The 26,421-nt window shown below is 39.1% G+C and overlaps 1 protein-coding gene across 2 annotated transcripts in view; it reads right to left on the bottom strand.

The window, feature by feature from the left end:
* Window positions 1–5,296: 5,296 nt before the first annotated feature.
* Window positions 5,297–26,421, bottom strand: part of CRACR2A (calcium release activated channel regulator 2A) — a 64,680-nt gene continuing 43,555 nt past the window's right edge. The window contains exons 10-18 of one of the 2 annotated variants that reach the window (XM_009474072.2): window positions 25,209–25,254; window positions 24,298–24,389; window positions 21,920–22,247; window positions 16,776–16,908; window positions 14,230–14,311; window positions 12,486–12,600; window positions 10,997–11,098; window positions 6,638–6,714; window positions 5,297–5,736 (exon numbers count right to left, since the gene is read on the bottom strand). In XM_009474072.2, coding sequence (XP_009472347.2) covers window positions 5,646–5,736; window positions 6,638–6,714; window positions 10,997–11,098; window positions 12,486–12,600; window positions 14,230–14,311; window positions 16,776–16,908; window positions 21,920–22,247; window positions 24,298–24,389; window positions 25,209–25,254 — 1,066 coding nt within the window. In that variant the 3' untranslated portion in view covers window positions 5,297–5,645. The remainder of the gene's footprint in view (window positions 5,737–6,637; window positions 6,715–10,996; window positions 11,099–12,485; window positions 12,601–14,229; window positions 14,312–16,775; window positions 16,909–21,919; window positions 22,248–24,297; window positions 24,390–25,208; window positions 25,255–26,421) is intronic. The other variant, XR_015706461.1, reaches the window with a different exon arrangement.

The raw sequence follows: 26,421 nt of genomic DNA, 5'->3' as shown, positions 1-26,421 counted from the left end.
GAGCTTCATGGGCATGTTTCTACTTTCTAAAACAAGCTTCCACTTCTGCAGATGGTGAAGTGGATTTATTCAACAATGATCTCACATGGTAGAAAATTCTGCCAATATACAGATGTTGCAAATAAAAACAGTCTGAAGTTGGGGAATTTTACCTGAGTTAATTTACTAGCAACCAACATAAATCTTTTATCATTGATTGAGGTACTCGGGAAAGAAAAAGAACGTTTGCGTTCAATTAGACAAACATATCAATGTACTTTTTTCCTCTCCTCTGCCCCCGAGTCTCAGCTTCCTCTCTTTTCACTGTGAGGTACACTCTGTCTGTCAGAATTCATCCAGTGCAGCAACAGGCAACACAGGCAGTTGAGGCAGTGTGCATAGTGCTTTCTGCCATCCCAAGTATTATGGTTTCTGCTGCTGAATGCCCAATGCTTCCATTGTCCTGGGCACAGGGATTCCAGTTGTCCTGTTCCTTAGTTGTTCCTGCTCCATTCCAGGGGAAGGACCACTGGCTGCAGTTCTTTCAGGAGCAAACTTTCTTCAATGCGGTCGGTTCCTCACACAATCCTTGTGTGTGGAGTGTCCCCACCTTAACAGCTGTAGAGTACTTCTTAAATATGTTATGTGGGGAGGTGCTGTACACTGAGTAAGGTTATAGTGTGCAGTGGTTTTTTTCTGCTGTTGCTTGGCTTGCATCTAAGCAGGCTGGAACCAGTTTTGACTGGCACACAGTAGTTCATGATCCCCCCCATGCAGGTCACAACTGCAGCCCACTGTTACTTACAGCCTGTAACATATGCCTATTCCAAAGGGCTAGGAGCATTGTGTTATACCCATTCAAATGGGCTTTGTAGTGTGTGTGACACCCAAAGATCTGCCAGTATTGGGTACCTGACCAGGCTGAGAAGATTAATTTCTCCCACTTCCTCCTACCAACTGATCAGCCTCTCAAAGAGTTTACATGGGTGCACACTGCTTGTGAGCTGATTTACTGTACACAGGGTGGCATCAGAAAGAAACATTACTGAGTCAAGGAGTTACATCAGTGAATTTGAGAGAAGGATGAAGCCTGCTGAGTGTAAGAAGCAATTTTTCAGCAGAATTTCTCATTCACTATTGTTGGTAATTTTAATTCTAGTAAGGGAAATTTTCAAGAGTAATATACATCCCAAAAAGGAGATACTACAGTCACCGAACTTAAACTGGCTATGAATTTTGTCCAAAGACTATTAGGAAGAGCCTGACAGAAGAAACAAAACAACATTCTGCAGCTAAAATGTTCTGTAGCATTGCAGATACTTGTATTCAAAGATTTCTGTATCAGCATTTTAGTCACTTCTAAATGAAGATAGTTTTGGTGCTCTCAGAGCGTAATAGGAATAGGTGAAATACACTTCTGCTCGGTATTCCCCTGCCTACTACCTGATTCATTTCTCTTTCAGTACAAAGACATCATCTACATCTCCAAAAATCTTTACATAACCCACAAGAGAAGACTTCATGACTCAGAGTCCAGTTTCATGATGCACACACAGCTGCATCATGATCTTGTCTTATCTTTACCAAAAAGCTTGCGGGAGGGGTGTGGAGGGGTATCTGAGCAAGCTAAAGCTAATTCAAAACTGGGGGGGGAGGAAAAGAAAAGAAAAAGAAAGCTTCATTGCTATTAAGCCAGTATTAGCTTTCTGATGGATCTGAGAAAACTACTGACAGGAGGTATAGAACCCTGGTGGAGAGTCAGAAGACAGCAACCCAGCAACAGAAAGCATCAGTCAGCATCAAGGAACACTGGAAGCTGACAATGACCACCTGGCCAATAGAATCTGTCCAGAAGTAGAGCCTTGTAGCATGTTAGTCGTACCTATTTTCTGTGGGCATTAATCAACAAATAATTGCTGTTTGTTAAGGTGTGCAGATAGATGACTAGGACCTGGCCTGAGGTTTAGCTAACCAAACAGACCATAAGAAACTCTGGATGTGACATGAGAAACTCTGAACATAACAAATAACAGAGTGAGGAGCTGATAATAGTTACAGATAGCACTGTGACCAATGGCTGGACATTACAGGAGGTTAAGGGGGAGTTATGTGACAACTTCATGACTAAGTCCACAGATAATTGGAAGGGAATAGTAGGGACTTTTTTGGGAGTGGAAACTGGCAAGGCTACCAGCACCTAAGTAACTATATTAATAATACCACGTAAAGCCAAGGTGACCTAGGTAATGGTAGAAAAAATATAAAATGTGTGTGGGTACAGGTGTAGCAAAACTGGGACTAACGGGGAAAAAGCGACGAGGGGCAGTTGTTTCTTTGGGATATGAAGGGCAGAGAAAGGGAGGGGTCAATGTGGATGGAGGAAGAACAAGCATGGGAAAAAAATCAAGAGAAGGTAGAATAAAAGGGACCAGTTGTATGCAAGCAAGCTGCTGGTCAGAGTTTATATGACTAAGCCATGCACTCCATAACGGCAGGCTATTCAGTCTTTTTATTATATCCTATTTCTACCAAATTTCTCCATGAACCTGGGGAGAGAGGGAGGGCAGAGGGGGAAAGAGAGCACTGCAAATCCTATGAGTTGTGTACCTGTATGTTTTCATCAGCAAACTTCAATCTTGATCAGCTGTGAAGGAAGAGAAGCATTGGGCTATCTGTATTCGTATTTATGGGAATGCTGTTTGTGTGTATGTGGGTGATGAAGCAGTGAAGACACTGCTCTCGTCTGTGTGGCTGATGACGTTAGTATTGTGTGTGTATCTGCATCTTTGCAGTATGTACTCAGCTTGGGTTTTGGCTGGACTTGCAAAAAGGAACAACAGCAGCCACAGCTATCAGTGTGACATGGGAGACACCTCCTGGGTCTTAGACCGCACCAGATTTGGCTCTAGTAGATAAAGAAATCCCCTTCATCCCAGGATTCAGCTGCTCCTTAGCATTGTCTGCCCTCAAGTTGTGTATATCCTACTAGCAGGGTCTCAGTGCACGCTAAAAGATGTCCAAATAAAAATGATGTTCTAGAAGTCACATAAAGAAGATCCACCTCATGTGTCACTTTCCTCCAAAATCAAGATGAACTTCAGGGAACGAAAAATTAAGGATCTGAATTTGGAGTTTTCTGGGGCTAGAGCCAGTGGTAGTAAAGCTGAAATTAAGCCTTCAGACTGTCTTCCTGAGGCTGACAGAGGTTGGAAGAAATATTGCCAGTTCTGATATTGATGGGGTAGGAAACACCCTACTGCAGGGAAACAGATCATTCAAAGTCAGTTAGCAAAGCCCATCTTTTAACAGATGACACTTCTTCCCTGATAAATTGGGATAAACGATTGTTTTTGTTGAGGTTTAAATTAGGGGTTTGCATTAGTTCAACTCCAGCCAGGACTGAACACAGGCGATTCAATTCTGAGAAGATTGCCATGATGGATAACATGTAACAGTCGATAAGGTGTTACACAACTCCACAACCAGTAACGGACTTCAGGAAGCAACCCTGTGAACAGAAAGCCTACTGATTTTCATTAATGGATGCTCATTTTGCTCCTTTTGGGTTTTAGGGGTTAAGCACCCCACTGGAAGCAAGGGGAGTTTTTTTCATTTGGATGAGCAGACTGGGAAGGGAAATACCACTAAGCATCAGCTCATCCTGGGCTTCTTGGTCCTTCCATCATTCCTGATATAAGGAAAATCCTGGTTATTCTACTTGATAGGGAAAGGGGTCATGTTTGGATCTCAACTCATAAGAAAGGGCATTTGAGTGCTGGTATGGATATAGGAATTGCTGTAGGGGAAAGTTTGCAAACCTCTATCATATAGTTCTTGGCACTAGATAAATACCTTTGATCAGACTGAAATCCCAAGAGCACAATTAATTAATGATGAAGTTTTTATCCCAAAATAGAGTTACTTACTGAGCTAGTGCTTAACTTTCATCTTTAGTTTCAAATGGATTCATTATTCAAATTAAAAATAACTTTTTTGAAACATTTAGAAAATGGATTGAAAACATAATGTCTGTAACAGTCTCATATAATAAAATCTACAGTTTTGCTTGATATTTTAATGAAATAAATTATGCCATGGGTTCCACTTTCCCAACAAGCTCACCATCATGAATAATCATTCTTGGTGATTATAGTCGGATGCAGTGAAGACAAATACCAACAAAAATAATTGCTGATCATGTGCTGGCTGGGTGACCCACTCAAGTTTCTTATTTTCATTTATATTCTACAAAGGCTTCCAAAAGTAATTGGAAGTAATTGGATCCAGGGTGGGCCACGATTTTCTATAACACGTCCCTATGGGTTTGATTTCTCAAACACTATATCTTGATGCTGTCACGCCCTGGTTAAACCAAAGGGAAAAGCTGTGTGGCAGATGCTTTTGAAAAATCAGTCACATATTTAGGTATATGAGGAGGAATTTTTTCTTAACACTGCTCAAGAGAGCTGTATCTCACTGGATTTTCGTGAGATTTTTCACTCCTTAAATGCTGGAAAGTTTCTCAAAATCTTCCTCAAAAGAAGATCTACTATTTCTGAAAATTCTGGCTCCAACATCTGGCATGAAACCTTCTATGACAGACTTCTGGAGACAAAGAGCTGTTCAGTTGGCCATAATATGCTTTGTACTATACCAGTGAAATGAGCTTCCTATGTAGGTATGTGTTTTCAACCAGCACTAATGACAGTGAATTGATTTGAATGTTTAAGTTGGCCACAGATTGCTTTGAGACTAGTACAGGAGGCCATAGCCAAACAAAGGTTCAGAACAAGCTCTACAACACAAAGCACTACAGCCGTGTCAAATATGGTGAAGAGTGCAGGCTGATTTGCTCTGAGTGCAATGCTAACTAGCCAGAGTAAAGCACTGCACTACCATGACTTTACTGTTTCTGGAAACTAAGCTAGATATTTGCATAGCACCACCTCACCATGGAAACATGCTAGCTTATTTGGCAGCAGCTCAGGCAAGCCTGTATGGTATCTCAGTGACCTGTCTAAACATACCTAATTCATCATATCTAAGTGGGAGGAAGGGTTTCTTATCAAGGACAATGCAACAATGTGTAGTATAAATGAGTTAGTACTACTTACGGGAATCTTTGCAGTTCTTCAATCCTTTGTTCACGTATATTTCACACTAAGCTTTAAAATATCACCTTATACTTTGCAATTGCTGGTGTGTTGCTTTTAAACAACCAACCAGCTACCTATTTCAGTTTTTGAAAAACTGTAACAAATGTCAGCACAAAATCAGGATCTAAAGAGCACTGAAATGAACAGAAGTATTCAGAAGATAGGTCATCCACACCAGTAAGAATTTACTTCACATTCCAAGTAGTTTTCTTCCTACAAAATTATTTCTTATTGTTAATAATGTGGCAGCTTCTACAAGCCTGATCACAAAGCAAGATTCAGTCGTGTTAGGCATCAAACAGAATAAAAGACTGTTACTGCCCCAAATACATTGTCAATTCGCTAAAGACAATATTTGTAAAAGTGAAGATCAGAGCATACAAGGATTTTAAGGTTCACTTACACCTACACTCAGAACACATAGAAGAAATATTTGGAAGATAAAGCAAATCTGATGGTGCCATGTAGTGTCGTATAAATGTATGACTTGTCTAAACGTGCCCCAGCATTTTATGGCCTGATACAGCAAGACTTTTTATTCATGTCAGATTGAAGTTCAATGGTTTTCTCTTTCACTTTATCTTCATGTTCCTTTAAAATCCTGGGGGAAAGAAACAATACTTTTGAGAAAAAAGTCAATAACACCCATAAGAGATCAAAACAAAAAACATTTCCCCCAAGCCTATAAAATTGTCCAGAGATTGACAGAAAATGACAGAATTTTGTGAATTAACTAACAAACAAAAAAGTATAATTATGGTGGCTCCATCACAAAATTGCCTTTGTTCATTTAGTTAGAAAAATGTAGTTGCTGCTGATTATTAGCATTTATTGTATATTACAGAGACTCAAAACAGTGACTTTCATTTGTTATTTTTGAGGCTGGAGCAAAACAAAACCATATCTGGCTACCTAGACATTTATCAATTACCTGACACATTCACAAAATTTCACTAACTGCGGCAACAATATTAAAGATCTGCCAATTCATTACCAGTGTTTTCACCTCTGTAAGTAGGTCAGAGGGGACAGATTTACCTGTATTTTTACCCCTAGCCTTTATATAACTTGAAAAATCCATCTCTCCCTCTCCTAGTCCCCAGGCAGACAGCAGAATTTGAGCTGTAATGAGCAGAGAAAGAAGCATGTCCAATGTTCTGCTGCAAGGACTCAGCAGCATCCATGTCCAAGCATATTTCTCCAAACAGCCAAGAACTTCCTGCAAGAACTACCACAAAATCCCAGGCCCTCAGCTTTCCTAGCAACGATTCAGGTGTTTCTGGGTCTATACAGAGCTTCACTAGCTTACACAGGACTCTTTATGAACCTGAGCAACTTCTCAGTTGGAGCAACAGGGTCAGGCTACAGATCAGTTTAAAAGGAACAAACATTTCATCACCATAAGTTCCTATCAAACTAATTTAACAAAGAGAATTCACTCTGTCATCAGTGACAGGGAAGTCAGGCACATATAGAACTCATAGATTGTGTTTTCTTCTTACCTAGCTAAGTGAAGCACAGACTTTGTGGTATTGTACCCAGAATATGCACTGCATTCATAGAAAATTAAATGGTAATCCTAGAATCAAACAGAAAGACCATTTCAATTAATTTTGCACAATATCTCACTCCAGCTTTAAAAAAGCGACACAGACATAGTGAAATATGCAAATAAAGAAACAGAACTAGATCATCTTTGGAAAAATTAGTATTTAATTCTAGAGCTAACAATAAAGAGCAAGAAAAGAAAAGGAGTCCAAGTGTACCTCCCAAACAACAACTATATTTCTTAGCAGATATTTGTTCTATACAGTGGCTTTTGCTGTAAGAGCTTGATCTCTCAAAGGCTCAAACGCAAACATGCCTTGTAAGGTACCAAACTTTCCTTGTGATGATGAGGCAATTAGTACATCACTGAATACTTGACAAAGCAGGTGAAAATAATTCCAGTAACTTTTTTTTTTTAATCTTTGAAAGGTTCAGTAGCAGTGTTTCTGTATTCAACTGAGACCAATGGTTTCCAGCAAATGACCAGTTAAAGACCTCAGCAAAAAATAATAACAAATTAATTCTATTTAATTTTTTGTACTTGCAAAATTTTTCTGAACCTTCTTTTGCAGTCAGCCTGCACCTTTGGCTTTGTAGCCCTTGGGAGCTTTGCAATTAAGAACAATGGATAAATGATCAAGCCCTGGAGACATTCTCAGCACTTCAGCTGAAGCCTTATCACAATAAATGCACGTGCAAGAGATCATTTGCACAAAAGCCTGACCTGGCAGCTGTGATGGCAAGAGAAGTTTGAGAGGGAATGACAAACTATCCTCTCCAAAATAGACATCTGACTACTTTCACAAGATTTCACAAGTTTGAAATAAGATTTACACTCTTTTTCAGCTCAGCTGATCAGAATTCTAATAGAAAACCTGCTCTGGTCAGTATCTAGCTACTTTATGTCAGTCAAGCACAGAGTGATATTACTCCTACATCTTCCCCACACACAACTGAATTTCACTAGAAGAGAACTCTGAGTGATGACATCATTTATGCTGGCATGAATCTGAATGGATTTTTCAACAAATTCCATGGGTAGAGCAAATTCTTATTGGTGAAAGATAACAATTTAAACTCATTTGATATTAATTGCTTATTTCTGTCAGTCTGGCAAACAGGTCCTTCTCTGGAGGGGGAGTCAGCCTGGAAATGCAAAGTGTCATTCCTTGAGTCAGGGAGGAAACTTTAATTGATAGCATATACAACGAGAACAAAGTAGCAGAAGGCAGGGCACATATCATTAATAAGCCAGGAAATGCCATCCATCGCCGTCCAGGAATTAGCTGGTGAACCTGGGAAATCACTGGCAATTACTTAATTATTAAAAGTTACATACAAATCAGCAGACATCTAAAGAACAGGGAGGAAAATTAATGATTACCAGAGGGAGGTGGGCAACTTCTGTCCTGTAAAGTAGTATCACTCTGAGAAGAACAGCTCCCTCATTAGCAGTATTTGTATAACAATGGCACTGACAGGTGCGTAAAGGAGACACTGTATGAACACACAGTAACAGTCCTCATCCCATGAAGCATACATAGTGTGCAAAGTCAAGGCAGACAAAGGCATTATTATCTTAGTTTATAGTTGAGGAACAGAGATAGAAAAAGGTTTATTGACCCATTTAAGATCATTCAGGAAGTCTGTGCAGGGCCAAAATAAAATCATGCTGCCTGAATGCCTGAGCAGCACCTATATCATAAGCCATTTTATTTAAATAATTGGCAGTGGTTACACTAGTCTACTCAAATAGAACATTGGCTGTTCCTGAATGCTTACAATATGATCTGAATACTCTCTGTATTGTTGTGCTCATATGAACTCTTGATCAGTGGATCAAGCTAAGCTAAACAGAAATTTGTTAAATGGAGTTTTCCCCCTGGATCCTCTGCTAAAACAGTCCAATGGACTTGCCTTTTTTTTTTCTTTTCTTTTTTCTTTCTCTCTCTTTTTCTTTATAATCCCAGTAGCTCTATCAAGAGAGTTTTAGATGTTTTCCATCAGGTCATTCTTGTACCGCATGTGAACATTTTGGTTTGTGTCTGCTGTTTCTCCCTGCAAAGTCCATACTGCAAAATTCTCCTTACCATCATGATGTTTACTCTTTAAGTCATCCAACTACAGATCAGCTTCATCGCAGCCTTGTTGTTCCCTATGATGCCTTCCAGAATCCCTATCCTCATTCTATTCCCCGTTTCCCAGGCTATCACACACACTGCAACTACCAGTCTTCTCAAATGACAAGGAACTGAAAGGACTCCCTCCAAGCTGCCATTCTTCCTTTTAATAATGCACTGTGCTGCCTGCCTTGAAAAGAAGTTATATGTGACACGTGCATTATAATGGGAGCCCTTGGGTTTCTGGCTGAATTTGTAGTATGCTGACTTGTAAGATGTGGGACTGAAGCAAAGCAAGAGTTAATATAGCTGGGCTGGAATGCCCCCTGAAAGTACACATTCCTCTCTGACTGTAGAAAAAACTAGGTAAAAAGCATCCCATCCTGTGAGACCTTGAAACAGTCCATAAAAACTGTTAGACTTCCAGGTCAACAGGCTAATCTGGTTCTTTGCACGAGAACAGGTTTAAGGTTGTTTTCACCTATTATGGCTATACATATTTGTATCAGCTCAGCGTCTAGTCCCATGTATTTTGGGTCATTTGTGAGTAATTCATGGGATTACTCACAAAATAAGTAACTCAATTGCATTCACTGACAGAGACAGTGGTATGTGGTTTCATAGGAATTACATGTCTGTTTAGCAAGAACTAATATCTCATTAAAATTCATGGTTATTATTAGCTCAGCAAGCAAATTGTTATAACTTAATTATATCTATGCTGCTTTTCAACTAATCCATTGTCCTTCCCTTAGCTACCTCAGGCAGCACATTCAAACCTTCAAATGAGTCATTCAGATCCATTCATTTGATTATAACCATCTTTAATTTGACAACTTACTTTGTTTTACTCATGCAAAACATTTTATTTTCTTGCATGACATGCTGGAATTAATGGCCAGGTGGGCTGTGAGTTCTATATATTAGAATGACTCATCTTTGGTTTACTCGTACAATTTTTTAAGAGAGCTAAATGACACGTAAGACACCTACTCTGTCCATTTAGCATTTATGTGTCATTTGTTTTTTCACAGAAGGATTCAATGTTACACCGTGGAGTCCCTCCCAGCCTCCAGGGTCTCAAAACTATCTGCATTTCCATGCATACAAGAAAATAAAGCAGATTTCCTAAAGGGAGAACCTCTGAGGGATGAAGTTCAAGGCTGACATTGCGCCCCTATAAAACTAAAATAACGGACACAAACCTGACTATGGAGGTATGCTTGTAAAAGGCTATATGAATAATCAAAATAAGATAAAAAGAGATCTGGCCCTAATTCTTTCAGTTATAGGGAAGTGCCTAGCAGCAATCTTTCCTATAAACCAAGAACAGCTCAGCTGCATTTCAGATTTTGAAAATATCCTTTTTGGTTACCAGCAAGCAGAGCTGTAAATCTATTTTCAAAGGAGAAACAAGTACATATGTGAAATCCAGCACATTGTTTAATTTAGGTAAATTCCTACTAAATCAGTTAATTTCTCAGGAATATTGGGATGACTTATTTCTAAATAAATGAATATTCTGGAGGCATTGGTGTTCAAACTATATGCATTGTATAGAGAGATTCAAAAGAAAAACTGATGGGCATGGTACACAGGAATATAAACAAGTATCTGCTATTTGCAGTCCCTTAATGCTTAAATTATGGCCCATGGATCACCAGTGCTGTGGTAAATGCAGACTGTTAACTCTACTTATTTTATCTCCTTGATGGGAAGTTACTAAAAGTAAACATGTTTTCTACTCCTACCATAAGAGTAACAGATGGTCTTCTGTGGTTTTACAGGAGGTAGGAGGGAGACAAGGTCCCCAAAATATGTCTCTGTTAAGAATCCATCCACAGAGAAAAGAAGAAAACAGAAAAAGAGAAGGGAGGGAGGAAATAGAGAGAAAGAGAGAAGAAAGGGGGGGAGAGAGAGGGGCAAGAGAGAGGAGAGACAATGAGAGTGAATTCTTAAATAGTTTTTGCACCACTTACTTTTTATTTATTTCATCTGGACAGTTTTATAGCTACTATATTTACCAGCACTTACGTCACCGAGAGCTGAACTGATGAGTGTGACGGGGTTCCTAATCCTTAAAAATACTTGTCTGATTAAAATCCGAGTTTCTATGAATTTAGACACATTCAGACTCCATTTTAGAACCTTCACCTTCAAATTTCGTAAGGGGTTCCCCCGTAAGTATAGTACCTTAGCAAGATGCTCTCCCATTCCCATAGGGACCTCACGTTCCTTTTCATTATCAGTTTTATTACCCAACAAAAGCACAGGTACATTCTCCCCAGTTGCCTCCTGCAGAACAAAGAATAAATATCAACTGAGGCATTATATTTAAAAAATGACAGATCAAGAGGATAAAAAAGTAACAAATGTCACACTGCAACAAGACATTTAAGACATCATGTATGTGCTGCTTTACTTACAAATATGTCAGGAATTAGAGTTGGATAAATGGCATGAAAAAGACAGAATGCTAGAGATTGCACTAACTTGGCATTTTTTAATAACAGCACAGAAGCTCATCAGACTCTATATTAAAATGGGAGAGAGAGAGAACTACCATGCTACACAGGCTCTGACATTGCATGTTTATAGCCACTGCTTTTCTAATTACATGGACAGGAAAATAATGACAACATCTGGGTACAATTATGCCAAATAAATTACATAAAGTAGTGGAGAGATACACAGAATAGGCCCCCAAAAATACATAGAATAGGCATGAATCAAAATTAATCCTGAAAATGGTTAGAATTATCACAATGAGCACATTCATAAAGTGGGCTGAATGCCGCAGCAGTAAATGGACTTGGCCGTATGCCTTCAACTTAGCAATAGTTTGTAGCAAACAAAATCAGTCAGTAAAGATGAGTGAACTATTACAGATTGGAGAAAGATTTTGACCACAATATTTGATTTTTCTGGATCAAAACCTGGAATTCTCCTCTAGCTTTTACCATACTGAATTATAACAATGACTGATTTGTTAAGATCATATATTTAATAAGGGCCTGTTCTTACAAAATGCATGCTACTATTACTTCAGTAGAGCTACTCAGATGAGGAATAACTGTGCCTGTTTGGAAACATTTGAGTCCTAATTTCAACTTGCAAAGCCACCTACTGGCCATTATGGAAAACAGTGTATTATATTACAGTACATGCCCAATAAAATTAGACTAAACGATCTTCGCATATCAATTTGTCCCCTACTTTTTCAGCAGCAATACTCTACAATAGTGAGCAAATAGGAAGTCACATTTTGTTCTCTCTAGCAACCTCAGTTTTATTTTTATTTTTTCTTTTGGCCACAAGCAAATTCAGCTGCTTGCACTCTCAATATGTTGTCTATGAGCTACAGAGATATACCAAGAGGTGATCCAATGGGAGTCATCTGCTAGATAACCTTTACGAGAAATTAGAGGACTCCGTACTGGGCTTTCCTCACCACTCATTTTAAGTCCTTAAAACCCTCGAACTGTGATTATTTACATAGACACAGAGATTCTAAAAACAGCTTTACTGGTAACTGTGCAGTCCAAAATCACTAACAAAAATGTAATTGTGACAACACAAGAAAGATGCTGCTCTCTATGCTTTGCCCTGCTAACACTTCCTGTCCAGAAGAAAGTAGAGAATAATGACACCAAAGTTTAGATTTAAAGTTATGTCATGTTACCTCGATGCTTATCAGCCACTGCTTGACAGCTGTGAATGTGTCTTTTGCTGTTATATCATACATCACAATGACACCATCAGCTTTTCTGAAAAACTGCTTAGTAATACTTCGGTACCTACAAGTAAGAACCTGTTTATAGCTCTCTTCAACAGAAGTAGCAATCTGACAATATAAGCAAAATTTTATAGTAATCCCCACCCTCCCCAAAGTAAGATGTTGCCATACAGTTTCTTCTAATCTAGTCTTAGTAAGGGTTAAACCCCTGTTAATTTGGTTTATATATGTATTCTAAAATTCCATAAACTAGACAAGGGAGAAGCTGTAATACTGATCTTCACTGCAGATCCTGTTTGAAAGGTGAGGCTTATTATGAATTGTAGTAAGCAATCCCATTCTTCCTGAATCATCAGACCCCTTTTCACATTCATCAGAAGATTCATGGAGGACACTAATACCACGAATTACTGCAACAGCAAATAAATTCTTTGCAAAAAAATATTTTTTGAAAGAAAGTGGCAAAGTTCCCTCTGCCTTCTTTAATTGATTCTGGGTTAGTCTGGATAATCAGCTGCATATCTCACCTTCTCCAATCCTCTTTCATTTTAAGCCTGGAGCAGAAATTTCCCCCCTCACAAAGTGCTCTGCCTAAAGCTAGCTAGATTTCTGAGCTTTTGTCCCAAGCTTCCTGTAGAAAATGTAGATCATTATCATCCTTGCTTTTAGTAATAGAAAACTACACGGTAGGTGAGGAGATAGGGAAGGAAATTACCACTGAAAACTTACAAAAACTTGGAGATCTTCAACTACAATGGGATTGTTTTGGTGAAAAAAAACTTTTTTAACTATTAAGGCATTTTCTGCTATAGAAATAATTCTAGGTACATTTTAAAATCAGCCTTCCTCCTAAAGAAATTGTGTGGTACCAAACTTTTAAGATCTTTAATAAGATTCTCTTTTACAGATTGTCAGTTTTTCAATGGACACTTAGCACCAAATCAGCACATTATTGCTGCCAGGGAAGGATCTAAACTGTGAATTCACTGGCTCTATTAGGAATACTCCTATATCTGTTCCTCTCCTGAGAAGCAGGATTAGATCCGTGCTTACTGATCTTCAAACAGATGAGTCAAGGAAGCAAAACCTTAGAATATGTAGTGGTTTTGGCTGGGATAGAGTTAAATTTCATCATACTAGCTTGTATGGGGCTATGTTTTGGATTTGTGATGAAAACAGTTTTGGTAACATACCATTTTAGTTAGGGCTCAACAGTGTTTACACAGCATCAAGGCCTTTTCTGTTTCTCAGACTGCCCCACTAGTGAGTAGGCTGGGGTGCACAGGAAATGGGAGGGGAACACACCTGGGCCAGCTGACCAAATGGATATTCCACACCATATGACATTGTGCTCAGCAATAAAACTGCGGGGCGTAGAGAGGTTGGCTGAGGTTGCAGTTGCTCAGGGACTGGCTGGGCATTGTTTGATTGGTGGTGAGCAACTGGATTTTTTTGCATTACTTGTTTTTCTTGGTTTTGTTTCTTTTCCTCTTTCTTGTTTTTTTTGGTGATGGTGGGTTTGGTGTTTTGGGGTTTTTTTAATTATTAAACTGTCTTTATTTCAACCAATGAGTTTTCTCACTTTCACCCTTCTGATTCTCTCCCCCATCACACTGGATGGGGAGTGAGTGAGCAGCTGTGTGGTGCTTAGCTGACTACCAGGGTTAAACCGCAACAGAATGTTTCTCACCGTTCCTGGCCAGCAGTGTCCCAGAGTTGCAGGGCTACCTTGGTATTATCTACTGTGATGGTTTTCACATTGTAATCCACACCTATAAGAGAAATACAAGGTAGGTTGTCTCTTTATATGCTCAGTTTGATCTTTGAAAACTTGATCCAGCAAATAGTGACAATTCCAGAAAGGTAACAATATAGATACGACATTAAAAATTATGTCCATAGTCTCTAACTATCAGAGAACAACAACGGCTTTTATTTGCCAGAAGTTCTTCAGTAATAAAATACTGAATGTTAACAGAGTAGTTGAATTTTGTAAAAGCTGTAACATAAGTAACTTTCCAAATCAGGGTACGTGAGTCAAGGCTCCCTTTGACAGTCCACAGCAGTCTAAGCCTTTTAGCCTGGAATTCATGCTGTGTAACTTCAGTTGTCTGAAATTTCAGTGCTTAGTCTGTGCTAGCCACATAGGCACCTTCTACAGTTAGTGGAAAAACACAAGGTACCACATTAAGGGGACAGCAGAACCTAAGATAAATGCTGAAGATAGATGGACTGAATATGTGGAGAACCTCCTCCCCTCTTCAGAATATAGAAAATGAGCTGACTACAGCTAGGTTAGTCCCCTATTTTTTATGCGGCTAAATAAAAGCAAGACAAAAATTAATTTGTCTAAACTTTTAAATGAACACTCTCCCAATTCCCCTAACCTGTGATGATATAAGTATCTTCTGGATATTTATAACTATAATTAGAGTCTTAATCAGTCACTGCCTGCTCCTAATGACAACCTGCATTTTCTTATATCACACTGTACTGTATCATAGACTCACAGAATCATAGAATAATTCAGGCTAGAAGGGACCTCAGCAGGTCATCAACAATTTCTTTGGGGCCATTTTCCACATCAATGGGATTTTTACCACTGGCATTAATGAAGAAGCATCCAAGCCCATGTTCCTTCAATAGGCAATTAAGAAATCTGGATGGAGGATATACCCATTGCTTTTATTTCAAGGGAAGAAATTTGAGCTATTCTGTAGAAATGCAATGAGAACACTCTTCTCCAGGTTGTTCACTTGACTTTTCAACTATCTGTATCTTGCCAGCCATAGTCCACACCTGTGAAACTCATTGATGTGAAGACTAAATCAAAGCTATGACAAATACTTTCTTGCCATTGCATTTGCAAGAACACTGGATGACCAGCCAAAAGATGAAAAGGTCAGATGCATTCCTGTGGTTTTCCTCTGGAAGCTCTAGACAATTGCACACACTGTGCAAGATGTCAGAGTCTAGAGAAGCATATCAGCTATTTACAAGACAACATGGATAGGACATAGCACCAGACTCTTAAATGTAGACAATTGCATATAGGTATCTAAGCTCTCACTACAGTTAGTGAAGATCTAGTCAATGAAAAACCAGGAGTCTAGGAAATGACTAAGCTCACCCTGAAGTAAGCATCAAGGGTCAGATTAATTGGTTCCTAGGGTCCTCTGACTGGACTGATTTGGAGAGGATGGCAGGGCAGAATTCAGCTGTTTGCTCGCAGGCGCCTAGTGCTATCCGAGATGCCATTTGGTGTTCAAAATGTCTGTTTCAATCTGGCAGGACACCCAGGAGACCTGCTCTCTTCCAAAGCAGCAGCAGAAGGCCAGGTGAAATACCTTATAGTGCCAAAATGAATTTAAATCCCTATGCTAAGACCTTAGATCCTCCCTGACTCTAATGTGAACTCAACATACCAGTAGAAATTTAAACTCAGGTGTCTTTATCTACCCCATAAGTCAAGGGAGCTACAGCAACTGCTCACCTGAATGTTCCTAAATTGTCACAGATGCAAGACAAATCCATTAATTGAAATACCTTTTATTGTGAACAAGATTTATTTCATATATGCTGCAGAATAAGTAAGGCCTCAATACAGACTAAGTATAATGAATTTGGTAATTTACAGTAACTCAGCTGCATTGCAATAACCTATACTTAAGTTTTTGTAACTTGATTATGTGCCTGATTTTTGAAAGTTTGGTTTACAACTTCAGGCAATGTAATTACAACGTATGTTTTGAAATGTTTGGCTTTGAAAACATTGGTCCAACATATTTCTTTGGTGCTTAGTATAATGCTAAATCTTCAAGCACAATTCAGATATTCTACTTTCTCTTTAAAACAAAATCAGATTACTTAGAGTGATAGACATGAGGTATGGAGGTGGGATGGTTAGTACAGTGCAGTCCAGAGAACAAGATATCGGTTTAAGAACAGTGAGATCTACAAGGAAATTCTAGCTTCACTGAAATCAATAGGATTTTTCTGATTTATTTCAGTACTGCCAGGATTTCAGTATGGACTCTACTGTGAAACCTCTCCATCAATTATCTGCTTCCCAGTTTAGAAGAACTCACTTTGCATGACCTACTCTCCTTTTGGATAATGGCTTTTACAACATCTGTACGTTTCTGTTTTATAACACAGGGCTTGATCTCAGTAGAAGCTGCTAAGTACTGTTGGAACAAAAATAATAATAATAGTAATAATGTTTCTTAAACTTACCTACAGTAGCAGCTGTGCCTGGGAAAAAACGATCTTCACAAAATCGCCTTAAGAATGAAGTCTTTCCAACACTCGCATTGCCCACAAAAATAATCTTGAATAAGCGGTCTGGGACAGAGTTTATTCTCTCCTCCTTCAAGTAAGAGCAAACATTAGTCTCCAACTGTTCTATAAATCCTGTTGCCTCTCTGATTTGCCTTGTCTTGAAGACTAACTGACATGGGAAAAATAAGAGATTTTATCCTATCATGTTCTCCATTACTCATAAAGCAATATTCTCTTTCTTAAAATAACCCAGCATTTCAGATGTTTGCCATGCATCATTCCAGATCATTTGAAGTGCAGTGATTTGGACTGAGCTCTGGAAGTACACTGAATATGAACCTTGACATGAGACTGCATTGAAAAATTCATGAAATTGCCAAAAGAAAATGGTTTATGTTCATCCCTGCAAATCAAAACCCATAAAGCTTCACACAGCTCTGCTCAGTAGTTTCATCCTATACCAATGACACAGAGGAAACAGTGCATCTTCACCTAGATAACAGAAGCAAAGTCATAATTTTTCGGCTTATGCCATCTATCACCAGATTCTTCTCTCTGCTACTATTGTGGAGCCAAGAGCTTCCACGGAATTGCTGCACTTCTACATCTGTTTAACATTACAGGCAGAAGCACAGGGGAAAGAGACAGACAGAGGGGGAATCAGACCCAGTTAATCAGGTTGTAAACATTCAGCTATGTTTCTGTCATTTAGTTTTTTAAGCAGAAAGAAGAACAATTTGTTCTGCCTATCCACGTCCTGTTTACTGCAGGCTAAGCTAAGTGGATGCTGGAGGGAATATTTATATTCTCTGTAAGTAGGTCATTATTCCCAAGACCTTTATATGTAGATCAGGAGTCACTTAGGGAAGAGCACTGTAGCACCAGCTGGTTGGCAGGGGGTGCCCTAGCTGGCCTCTTCTCCTTTTTTGTGAAAGGTGGGGGAGGAAGAGGGAGATAGCGAGTTTGCTCTTTATGCTGCAGAAGGTGAGCAAGATCATGGATGCTCCTGGCATTAGATTTTTGGGGTGGGAGTTGTGAGGAGGGAGAGGAGAGGAGGAAACGAAAGGCCCTCTGCTAGGCATTTGAGGTACAGAATCCCTGAGACTGGTGACTTCAAGAAGACATCAGAACTGAACTCACTGCCCGACAGTCCTTTGAATGGGACATTGAAGTCTGGCCTTCCAAATGTTTTCTACAAATGTCCTGAAGCCTTACACAAAGAAGTAGAAACAATACAGAGCTGCACTTGATGGGGAAAAAAACTCGAGCTGTTGTCTTCCTTAGCATGAAAAAAATTCATTCACTGCTGTAAATTTTGGGGACGAAAATACATGTCTCTTTCATGAGCTGGGCTAATAGCTCATTACAACTATACAGAGATTTCTTATCTCATTGTTCACTTCTCCTTTTCTATTAAAATCCCAAACTCCACTGCAACTACAGGCTGCTAGTAATACACATACATCTATATAAAGCACATTTTCAGTTCTGCTGAAAAACATTCCTAGCTTGTTAGTCTGCGTGCTCTGGGAAATAAAACAAGTGAACATACAATCATCAGCTTGGCACCATTTTCACAGTGCTTCTGAGAACAATAACTAAATACATGGACAACATGACCTAAAATACCTTGTCCCTGGTGGTCATACACACCTCAGTAGCACCAAGACTCAAAGACACCAGAGGCCTTCAGCTCAACTCCCAACATAACAGGCAGTTATTTTTCATTGAGATGTATCAAGTTCACTCATGAAAATAACCTTAATAATCAAACTTGATTCTAAAACTGCATCTGAACACTATACTAAGGGATGAGCTACTTCATAGTCTACTTCAACGAAGTGCTTATGGGATAATGGAATAGCAGTGATATGTAAATTTACTTTAGTTAACAATGCAGTCTGAAAAAGTCTTCCCTAGACGTGTCTTCTGAGTGGCCTTCATATAAACAGTAGCCAGGTCAAGTAACATACCTACCTTTTGTGCAATTTAACACAAATGTGGAAGATGGCAGGTATAAACATAGTGGTTCATATTCCACATTGAGAGGAATTGCATCTCGAGCAGAAGTTTTGGACAGAAAATCTTGCTTTCATTTCCATTACGGTTCCTTCAGGTGTTTTCCCAATCACATTTCTGCTTATGTTAACTGCAGCTTCATCTTCATAGCCACTCAGAAAAATGTTCTAACTGACTGTTAAAAAAGAGCAATTGCTGGCCTCATGTACTGCTGCAAATTCTTAGACACTTTCAGAAGTCACCTTCCATAGGAAGGAAATTGACTTGCTCATTTCTAAAAGGAGACAAAATTTACATTGGTTCTACTCGCCTATAAGATGAGGTAGGTTATAAAGGATTAGCAGTTAAATGACTGTGAATATGTGGTGAATAGGAAGGTCTTAATGTCAGCAGCTATGAGCCTGAGTTCAGTATAGTAAGGCATGAGATCATGGAATGCAGTAATACAAAGCCATGTAGACTATAGGAACACAAATGGCGATGAACTGAAAAATACAGGTTGTCCCAGATCCTTCATCTTCTTAGTGCAAAACAGAGAATGGCAAGACTTCATATCTGAGGGAGCAACATATGTAACAACTGCATGGAATCATTCCGCGTCCTTTGCACAAGTATTTCTAGATCATACACTCCTTTATACTGCAGATCCTTTGAGCAGCAAGACATGAGAGGAGAGAAGGACTGGCTGCAGAAGACAGTCTAGTTGACTGAGACTCACACCTCATAATTCATGATGCAGCAAGCAGGAAGTTATCTTTTTCTGAAGCTTTCTTCAGCACCAGTTGAGGATTATCTGCAGAGCTGCCCTGAAAACACTTACTAGTTGAATACCACTCCTCCTAGCCCAGGCATGCTGTCAGGAGAGGGAATCAGTGTGCGAGCACTGGATGGAAGAAGATCACTTCTGATGTCTAAATCTCATGGTCAGAAAGCGGTGATCCCAAGAGCCATCATTTAGGAAACGCAAAGTTGTATGAGAAATTCATTGGACTACAGCTGGTGTATGGAAGGGGACGAAGTACTACTCACACGAAGTGTCAGAGCCTAGAGACTACCCTAAGCAATGGAATGCCATCAGTTGAATAGTCGTTGGCAGGCCTAGTCAGCAGGCCAAGAGGACCATGCAGGACCATGCACATATTTCAGTGCCACATGAGAGTTATCAGAAAGAAGTATTCTGCTGTGTTTTTTTTAAACTAAATTTAAAAAAACAAGCAAAAAACCAACCCAAACTAAGGCCTGGGCTAAGGCACTGACATTTCGGGGGGGGGGGGGGGAAATTGAATTCTGAGTTCCAAGTGACCTTTGGAGATGAACTTCTTGTTTACTCTCACAATGTTTCTTTAGAAGCCAAAACAAAATGTTTTCAACAACCAGGCAGGAGACATTTTATGATTTCTTCTCTCCCCTCCCTGCTTGCTCTCAGTTGTTTTGGGGAAAAAGAAAAATTATAAGGAACAAGATCTGAGGGAACTCCCAGTTCCTACCCAGCTGAGAGGATGTACTATCAAGGGGCATGACTGCTGAAACAGAGCAAGCAGAACAGGTTTGTCCAAGCTGGACATGATGACCTACTTGGCTTTTGCTGTCCTAAAGTCCAATGATGCCATACTTTGAAAATGTGATACAAAACAAGTCATAAAGCAAGCAAAAAGTATGCTTTGTATTAAATCATTTCAAAGGATGAAGCTCTGTTCTGTGCCCTAGACTTTTTATTAAAATGTACCATTTAGAAGTTATTATGTAACCATGGCATAATTCTATCATAATTTTTAAGATATGTTTGCTTCTTCTAAAAGAACTATATAATTATGACCAAGCATACCTATTTTTCCCATACTTAAATCTTTTTAATACGTGCTTCAAGAATCTAAAAATGAGTAATACTTAACAATGATACTAAAATTAGAAAACAAGCACAGCTAGCTCTGAAGCAATAGCAGTGCAAGAAGGACTTTAGACTCCAAAGAAATATAACTTCCAGAGTATTGTTTTAAGCATTATTACTGCATGGTGAATTCATTGTTAACATGCACATACAAGCTAGACCTGAAAAAAAAAATCTGGATTTCAATTTGCTAATTAAAAGTCTTCTCAAAAAATAATTAAAAAGTAAAGATATCTGCTCTCCTTACTTCTCAGATAGTGTAACAGCTACTAAAGCTGACCCAAAAGTATCAGAATATGAGAAATGTCACTTTTTGGCAAAAAAAAACCCCAACTTTTCAGAAAAAGAGTTGCTTCTTTCCATAGACAATCGCTACCTTTCAGTGGATCTTCTTGTGTCATCTGTTACAAGGCTTAACTCCACTTTTCCTAAACAGTCCTTCAGACATAAGTCTACGCACACATTGTCGGCAGTTACCACTCCTTAGGTTGTTTCCCTTCTTTGCACCTTCAACATTTACCTGCAGCATATTTCCATCTCCCTCTTCATGCAACAGCTTAATTTGTCATGCTTTAACTTAAAAACAGAAAACTAAATAATTTTAGATTCTAAGAATAACACGTTACCCTTTAACACCATTTCATGTTTTCCAAGGTCCTATAGAATAGAATAGAATAGTTCCAGTTGGAAGGAACCTACAACGATCATCTAGTCCAACTGCCTGACCACTTCAGGGCTCACCAAAACTTAAATCATATTATTAAGGGCATTGTCCAAATGCCTCTTCAACACTGACAGGCATGGGGCATCGACCACCTCTCTAGGAAGTCTGTTCCAGTGTCTGACCACCCTATCGGTAAAGACATGATTCCTACTGTCAAGTCTGAAGCTCCCCATGCACAGCTTTGAACCATTCTCATGCATCCTATCACTGGATCCCAGGGAGAAGAGGTCAGCATTTCTCTTCATTTCCCCTCCTCAGGAAGCTGTAGAGAGCACTGAGGTTGCCCCTCAGCCTCCTTTTCTCCAAACTAGACAAACCCAGAGTCCTTGGCCGCTCCTCACAGGACATGCCTTCCAGCCCTTCCACCAGCTTTGTTGCCCTCCTCTGGATGCATTCAAGTACCTTAACATCCTTCTTAAGTGGTGGGGCCTAGAACAACACAACATGAGGTCCCCTTTGCCCCCTTACATTTGACAGTGTTTCCTTCCCTACAGGCTGCTCTCTAGAAGATGGTGGTGAGTGTTCCATTGATTGTTCTGTGTTTTTCTTATCCATTTCCATCTCAGAAGAAGTATTCTCATCTTCTCCAGCCCATCTGTTCAGCTGCTTATCAACCAGCCTGTCAAGAAGCTGGGGTAGGTGATCTTCCTCAATTGATATTATTCTTTGGAGACGCGATGCTTTAGACATTCCTCCAGTGGCTCCAGCATCAGGCTCTACAGAGAGAATTCCATTCAGTCCAGCAGAATTCCTTCTCTTTGAGTTACTGAAAACATCATCTTCTTCAAATGAATGGCTAGACAGAGAAAAAAACAAGTACATCACAAAAATATATTGGACCTGGATTCCTATGTTTTATTCTATCTCCCATGTTTTTTACTACGCACAGCAGGCCTAGTAGATTCAGTCCAATGTTTACTGAAAGTCAGCTCATCATACAACGTGTATATATATATATATATAGCCTGCTTGATAATTATAAGCATCATGGGGAAAGCTAATAACTTATGGGGAAAACCTGAACCAGAATACAAAACAAAAGATTAGCCTCATTTCTAACCTCATGGAATAGCTAAAGTAAATTTCTCTGCTGTGATCTCCTACTCCCCTCCCGCCTCTATCCTGGAAGAATAAAACAACCGCCCAACCCACACCCTTTCTATATGTAACCTAATTCTATCTTTAGCAGGTAGGAGGGAGATGGGTTTGTTTAATATGGATGAAAAAAAAGCAAAGTGGGGATTCAGCAGAAGGGGGAGTGTAGATAAAATAGATCCAGAATCTTCTCAGATGTGTGCAATGACCACAGATGCAAGTTGCAATAAGAGAAATGCTGACTTGATATGGGGAACAAACTGTCTCCATGAGTGTTCTGGTTTCGGCTGGGATAGGGTTAATTTTCTTCCTAGTAGCTGGTATAGTGCTGTGTTTTGGATTTAGTATGATAATAATGTTGATAACACACTGCTGTTTTCATTGTTGCTAAGTAGTGCTTACACCAGTCAAGGACTTTTTCAGCTTCCCATGCTCTGCCAAGTGCACAAGAAGCTGGGAGGGGGCACAGCCAAGACAGCTGATCCAAACTGGCCAAAGGAATATTCCATTCCACATGACATCATGCTCAGTATATAAACTGGGAGGAGTTGGCCAGGGGGTCAGCGACCACTGCTCGGGAACTGGCTGGGCATTGGTTGGTGGGTGGTGAGCAATTGCATTGTATATCACTTATTTTTGTATATTCTTTTACCAATAATAATAATAATAATAATAATAATAATAATAATAATAATAATAATAATAATAATAATAATAATAATAAATTATATTAATACTATTAATAATATAATTATTATATAATATATAATATATAATAATATATTATAATATTATATTATAATATATTATATATTATAGTAATTATATTATTATTATTATTATTATTATTATTATTATTATTATTATTATTATTATTATTATCCCTTCCTTTTCTGTTCCATTAAACTCTCTATCTCAACCCACAATTTTTTTTTTCCCTCTGTTTCCGATTCTCTCCTTCATCCCACTGGGGAGGGAGTGAGCGAATGGCTGTGTGGTGTTTAGCTGCCTGCTGGGTTAAACCACAGCAATGAGGCTGGTGCAGCAAGGGAACATGTGCCCAAAAAGGCTGTGGGACCTCCATCCAGATGTTCAAAAACTCAACTGAACAAGGCCCTGAGCAACCTTATCTAGTTTTAGAGTCACCCCTGTTTGAGCAGGAGACTGGACTAGCGACATCAGAGGTTGTTTCCACCTAAATTTTTCTGTTATTTTTGTGCCATAATTGCTGTTGCCAATTATGCTCCACTTCTCAGTACTGAACTTACTACACTGTGTCTCTGAAAGCTTTCCCTGCTTACACTTCATGGCCCTGTACCTTCAGGGACATTGTCTTAGCTGCTATTTCAAAGTGAAATACTAGTCTTCTTTCCAGCTCCTCTTGTCTCAAAGGAAACATGCTAGTGTTTCACTGAGATCACCATCTTGTTCCTGCTGATTTCAAGTTTACTACCACACAGTTGAGAATTAAATTCTACATGTTTTACTAGTTCCACATCCCATACTTTACAACAGGACTGCTGTCCTCTACAATGAGAGGGAAGGAGGTATACTCTTCCAGGGAGTTACCAAGGACATTGTACCACATCAACATAGGTTAATGGGCAAGCTTTTCTGCCTCCCAGCATATACTCATCCACGATGGGGAAGTCTCTTGCCTTTGCAGACAGTACACTTGTTTTATGTGAAAATTTGCCTCTTCATTTGCCTTATTGTACTAAAACAGGGAACACATGAAAAAAAGTTCTTACCTGTTAGGCAGCATCTTGCTCTCCATGTATTTCCCAATGACAGACCCTGATCTTTGCTTCCAGCTGGCTTTTGGAACACTTGTTTTGCATTTCTGCAGAAATACAGAATACTTCTTGCTAATTTACTCCTGTTGTTCATTATGGTTAACTGCCTTTATTCCTAACGCTTAAATAATGCAATGAATATGAAAGAAAAAATTGTAGAAAAAAGTCTAGAGGTATAAATGCTTCAAAATCCTGATTGATAAACAATCAGAACATGGAAACTCCAGATCCTGCAAGAATTCATTTCCTTTGTAAACTAAGTGGACCACAATAAAACAGCATGTCATGAAAAGAAGTCAATAGATATATGGTGATTTACACTAGCAGCTTCTTGTAGGAATAAGAACACAAACAAGTGTAAACTAAGTGGCCTTAGTCTCCTTAAGCCAGGGGACTTCTGGAACTTCTCAGGGGCCCATTCTCTGCTGCTGGATAAAAAGTTAATGTGATCTGCTCTTACCTAGTACCAGTATTCAGGTACTGATTCAGGTACTCAGATATTGTACTGTTGTATAAACATTTCAGGATATTAGCTACTCTTGACTGAAAAGATTAACACAATTAAATTGTTCAATTTTTAGGTTATTTTGTCCTATCATGATTGCATCCTTAGCTTTTTATAAAACACATTCATCTCCCTCAAGGAAGCTCCAACTTTATAATTCTAAAAATGTAGCTCTTAAATTTGTATAGCAAACTTAAAAATCTTATTCTCAAGTGAGCAAAAAGACAATATAAATTAAGAATGGGGCAAGATTTACGTAGCACAAGAGTCTGTCTCCTGCATAGCCTTCTCATACCCTTCTTTTGAGGCTGTTCTGATATGTGTTTGCTCAACATTGGGTTTGAAAATAATAGTTGTTTACCTGTAAAAATACGTCACGTTCATCTTTGAGATGTTTGTTCCTCTCCCTGCAAAGAAAACACAAAGAAAAGAAACACTGAGGCCAAGTATTTACAACTGCTGATTTTAATACTCAACACTAACAGACTGGACAGTTGGCAGTGTAAAAGGCAAGACAAATGCACTTTAATTTGGCGTATCTCCACCCTTGATTGTGCTTTATTTATACTCTCACCACAGCCAGCTCCCTGTCTGGGCCACTGAATCTCCAGTAGTGCTATGCTGATTAAAGCTAGCTAGCATCTGGCCCTCATTCCATAGCTTATCAAAACAAATGCCTTAACACGTAGAAATCACTTCTGGTCAATGTGCCTTCACTTACTCTAAAATAGAATGTTTAAAGCTTTTCACAGTAAAGATAACTTCTTAATGTGGAGAGGGTGTAATGAACACCATCTCTATTCATCTGGTGACACCTGTGAAGGCCAGTTATGTCCCTGTGATGGCTACAGTTGTGGCTGCCATGGAAAAGTCTCCCTAGGAAAACATCCGTCTTCCATTCATTATGCAGAAGAGATGAAAATGTCAAGAAACGAAGACTCCAGGCAATCAGCCAACTCTGATCAGATCTGACAACACACCTGCTTAGTACATCAGTCAGCGTCTCCATATGTTGCTGGCCTGGCCACAAAAGAGACTAAGCAGCCATTACAGCCTTAGTGAACAGAAAACAACCTCTGCTGTCAGATGTTTCTATCTATGGCCCCGTTACCAGTAGCAGGCAAAATCACACCACATGGAGTGGCCTACGGGAAACACACTGCAAAGTAACAGCCTTTCCTCAAGCACAGAAGCTTTTTAGGTAACTTTAAAATGAGGCCTCCTGAAGGAAATGCAGTGAATGAAGGCCTACAGGCCAGTACAATCTATAGCCCATGCAAACTTATTGAGCAAATAAAAACTAGCATTGCTGCACATTAAAAAGAGGGTTACAATTGTCTGAACATAATTCCAAACTTTGCAGTCTATCAATACAGAAATATTACAGAGAAAATTTGCTAACTATATTTTGATATAATTTTACAAAAAATATTTGGGGGAAGGAATCTTCATTTTGTTTGTACTCCCATCACTTTAGAAACAACAGAGCCTTTTAGTAAGCTTCAAGTCTCCTGTGGCCAGGCTTCTACCACGGAACCAGCTTAGAACAGTTCACCATTGTTTTGTTTTACATT

Source organism: Nipponia nippon, unplaced genomic scaffold, assembly GCF_047370975.1.
Source record: "Nipponia nippon isolate SJK-2023a ecotype South Korea unplaced genomic scaffold, ASM4737097v1 scaffold_3, whole genome shotgun sequence".
Classification (NCBI taxonomy): domain Eukaryota; kingdom Metazoa; phylum Chordata; class Aves; order Pelecaniformes; family Threskiornithidae; genus Nipponia; species Nipponia nippon.
The sequence above is the reverse complement of the archived record's forward strand: the minus strand, read 5'-3'. Positions and strand labels throughout refer to the sequence as shown.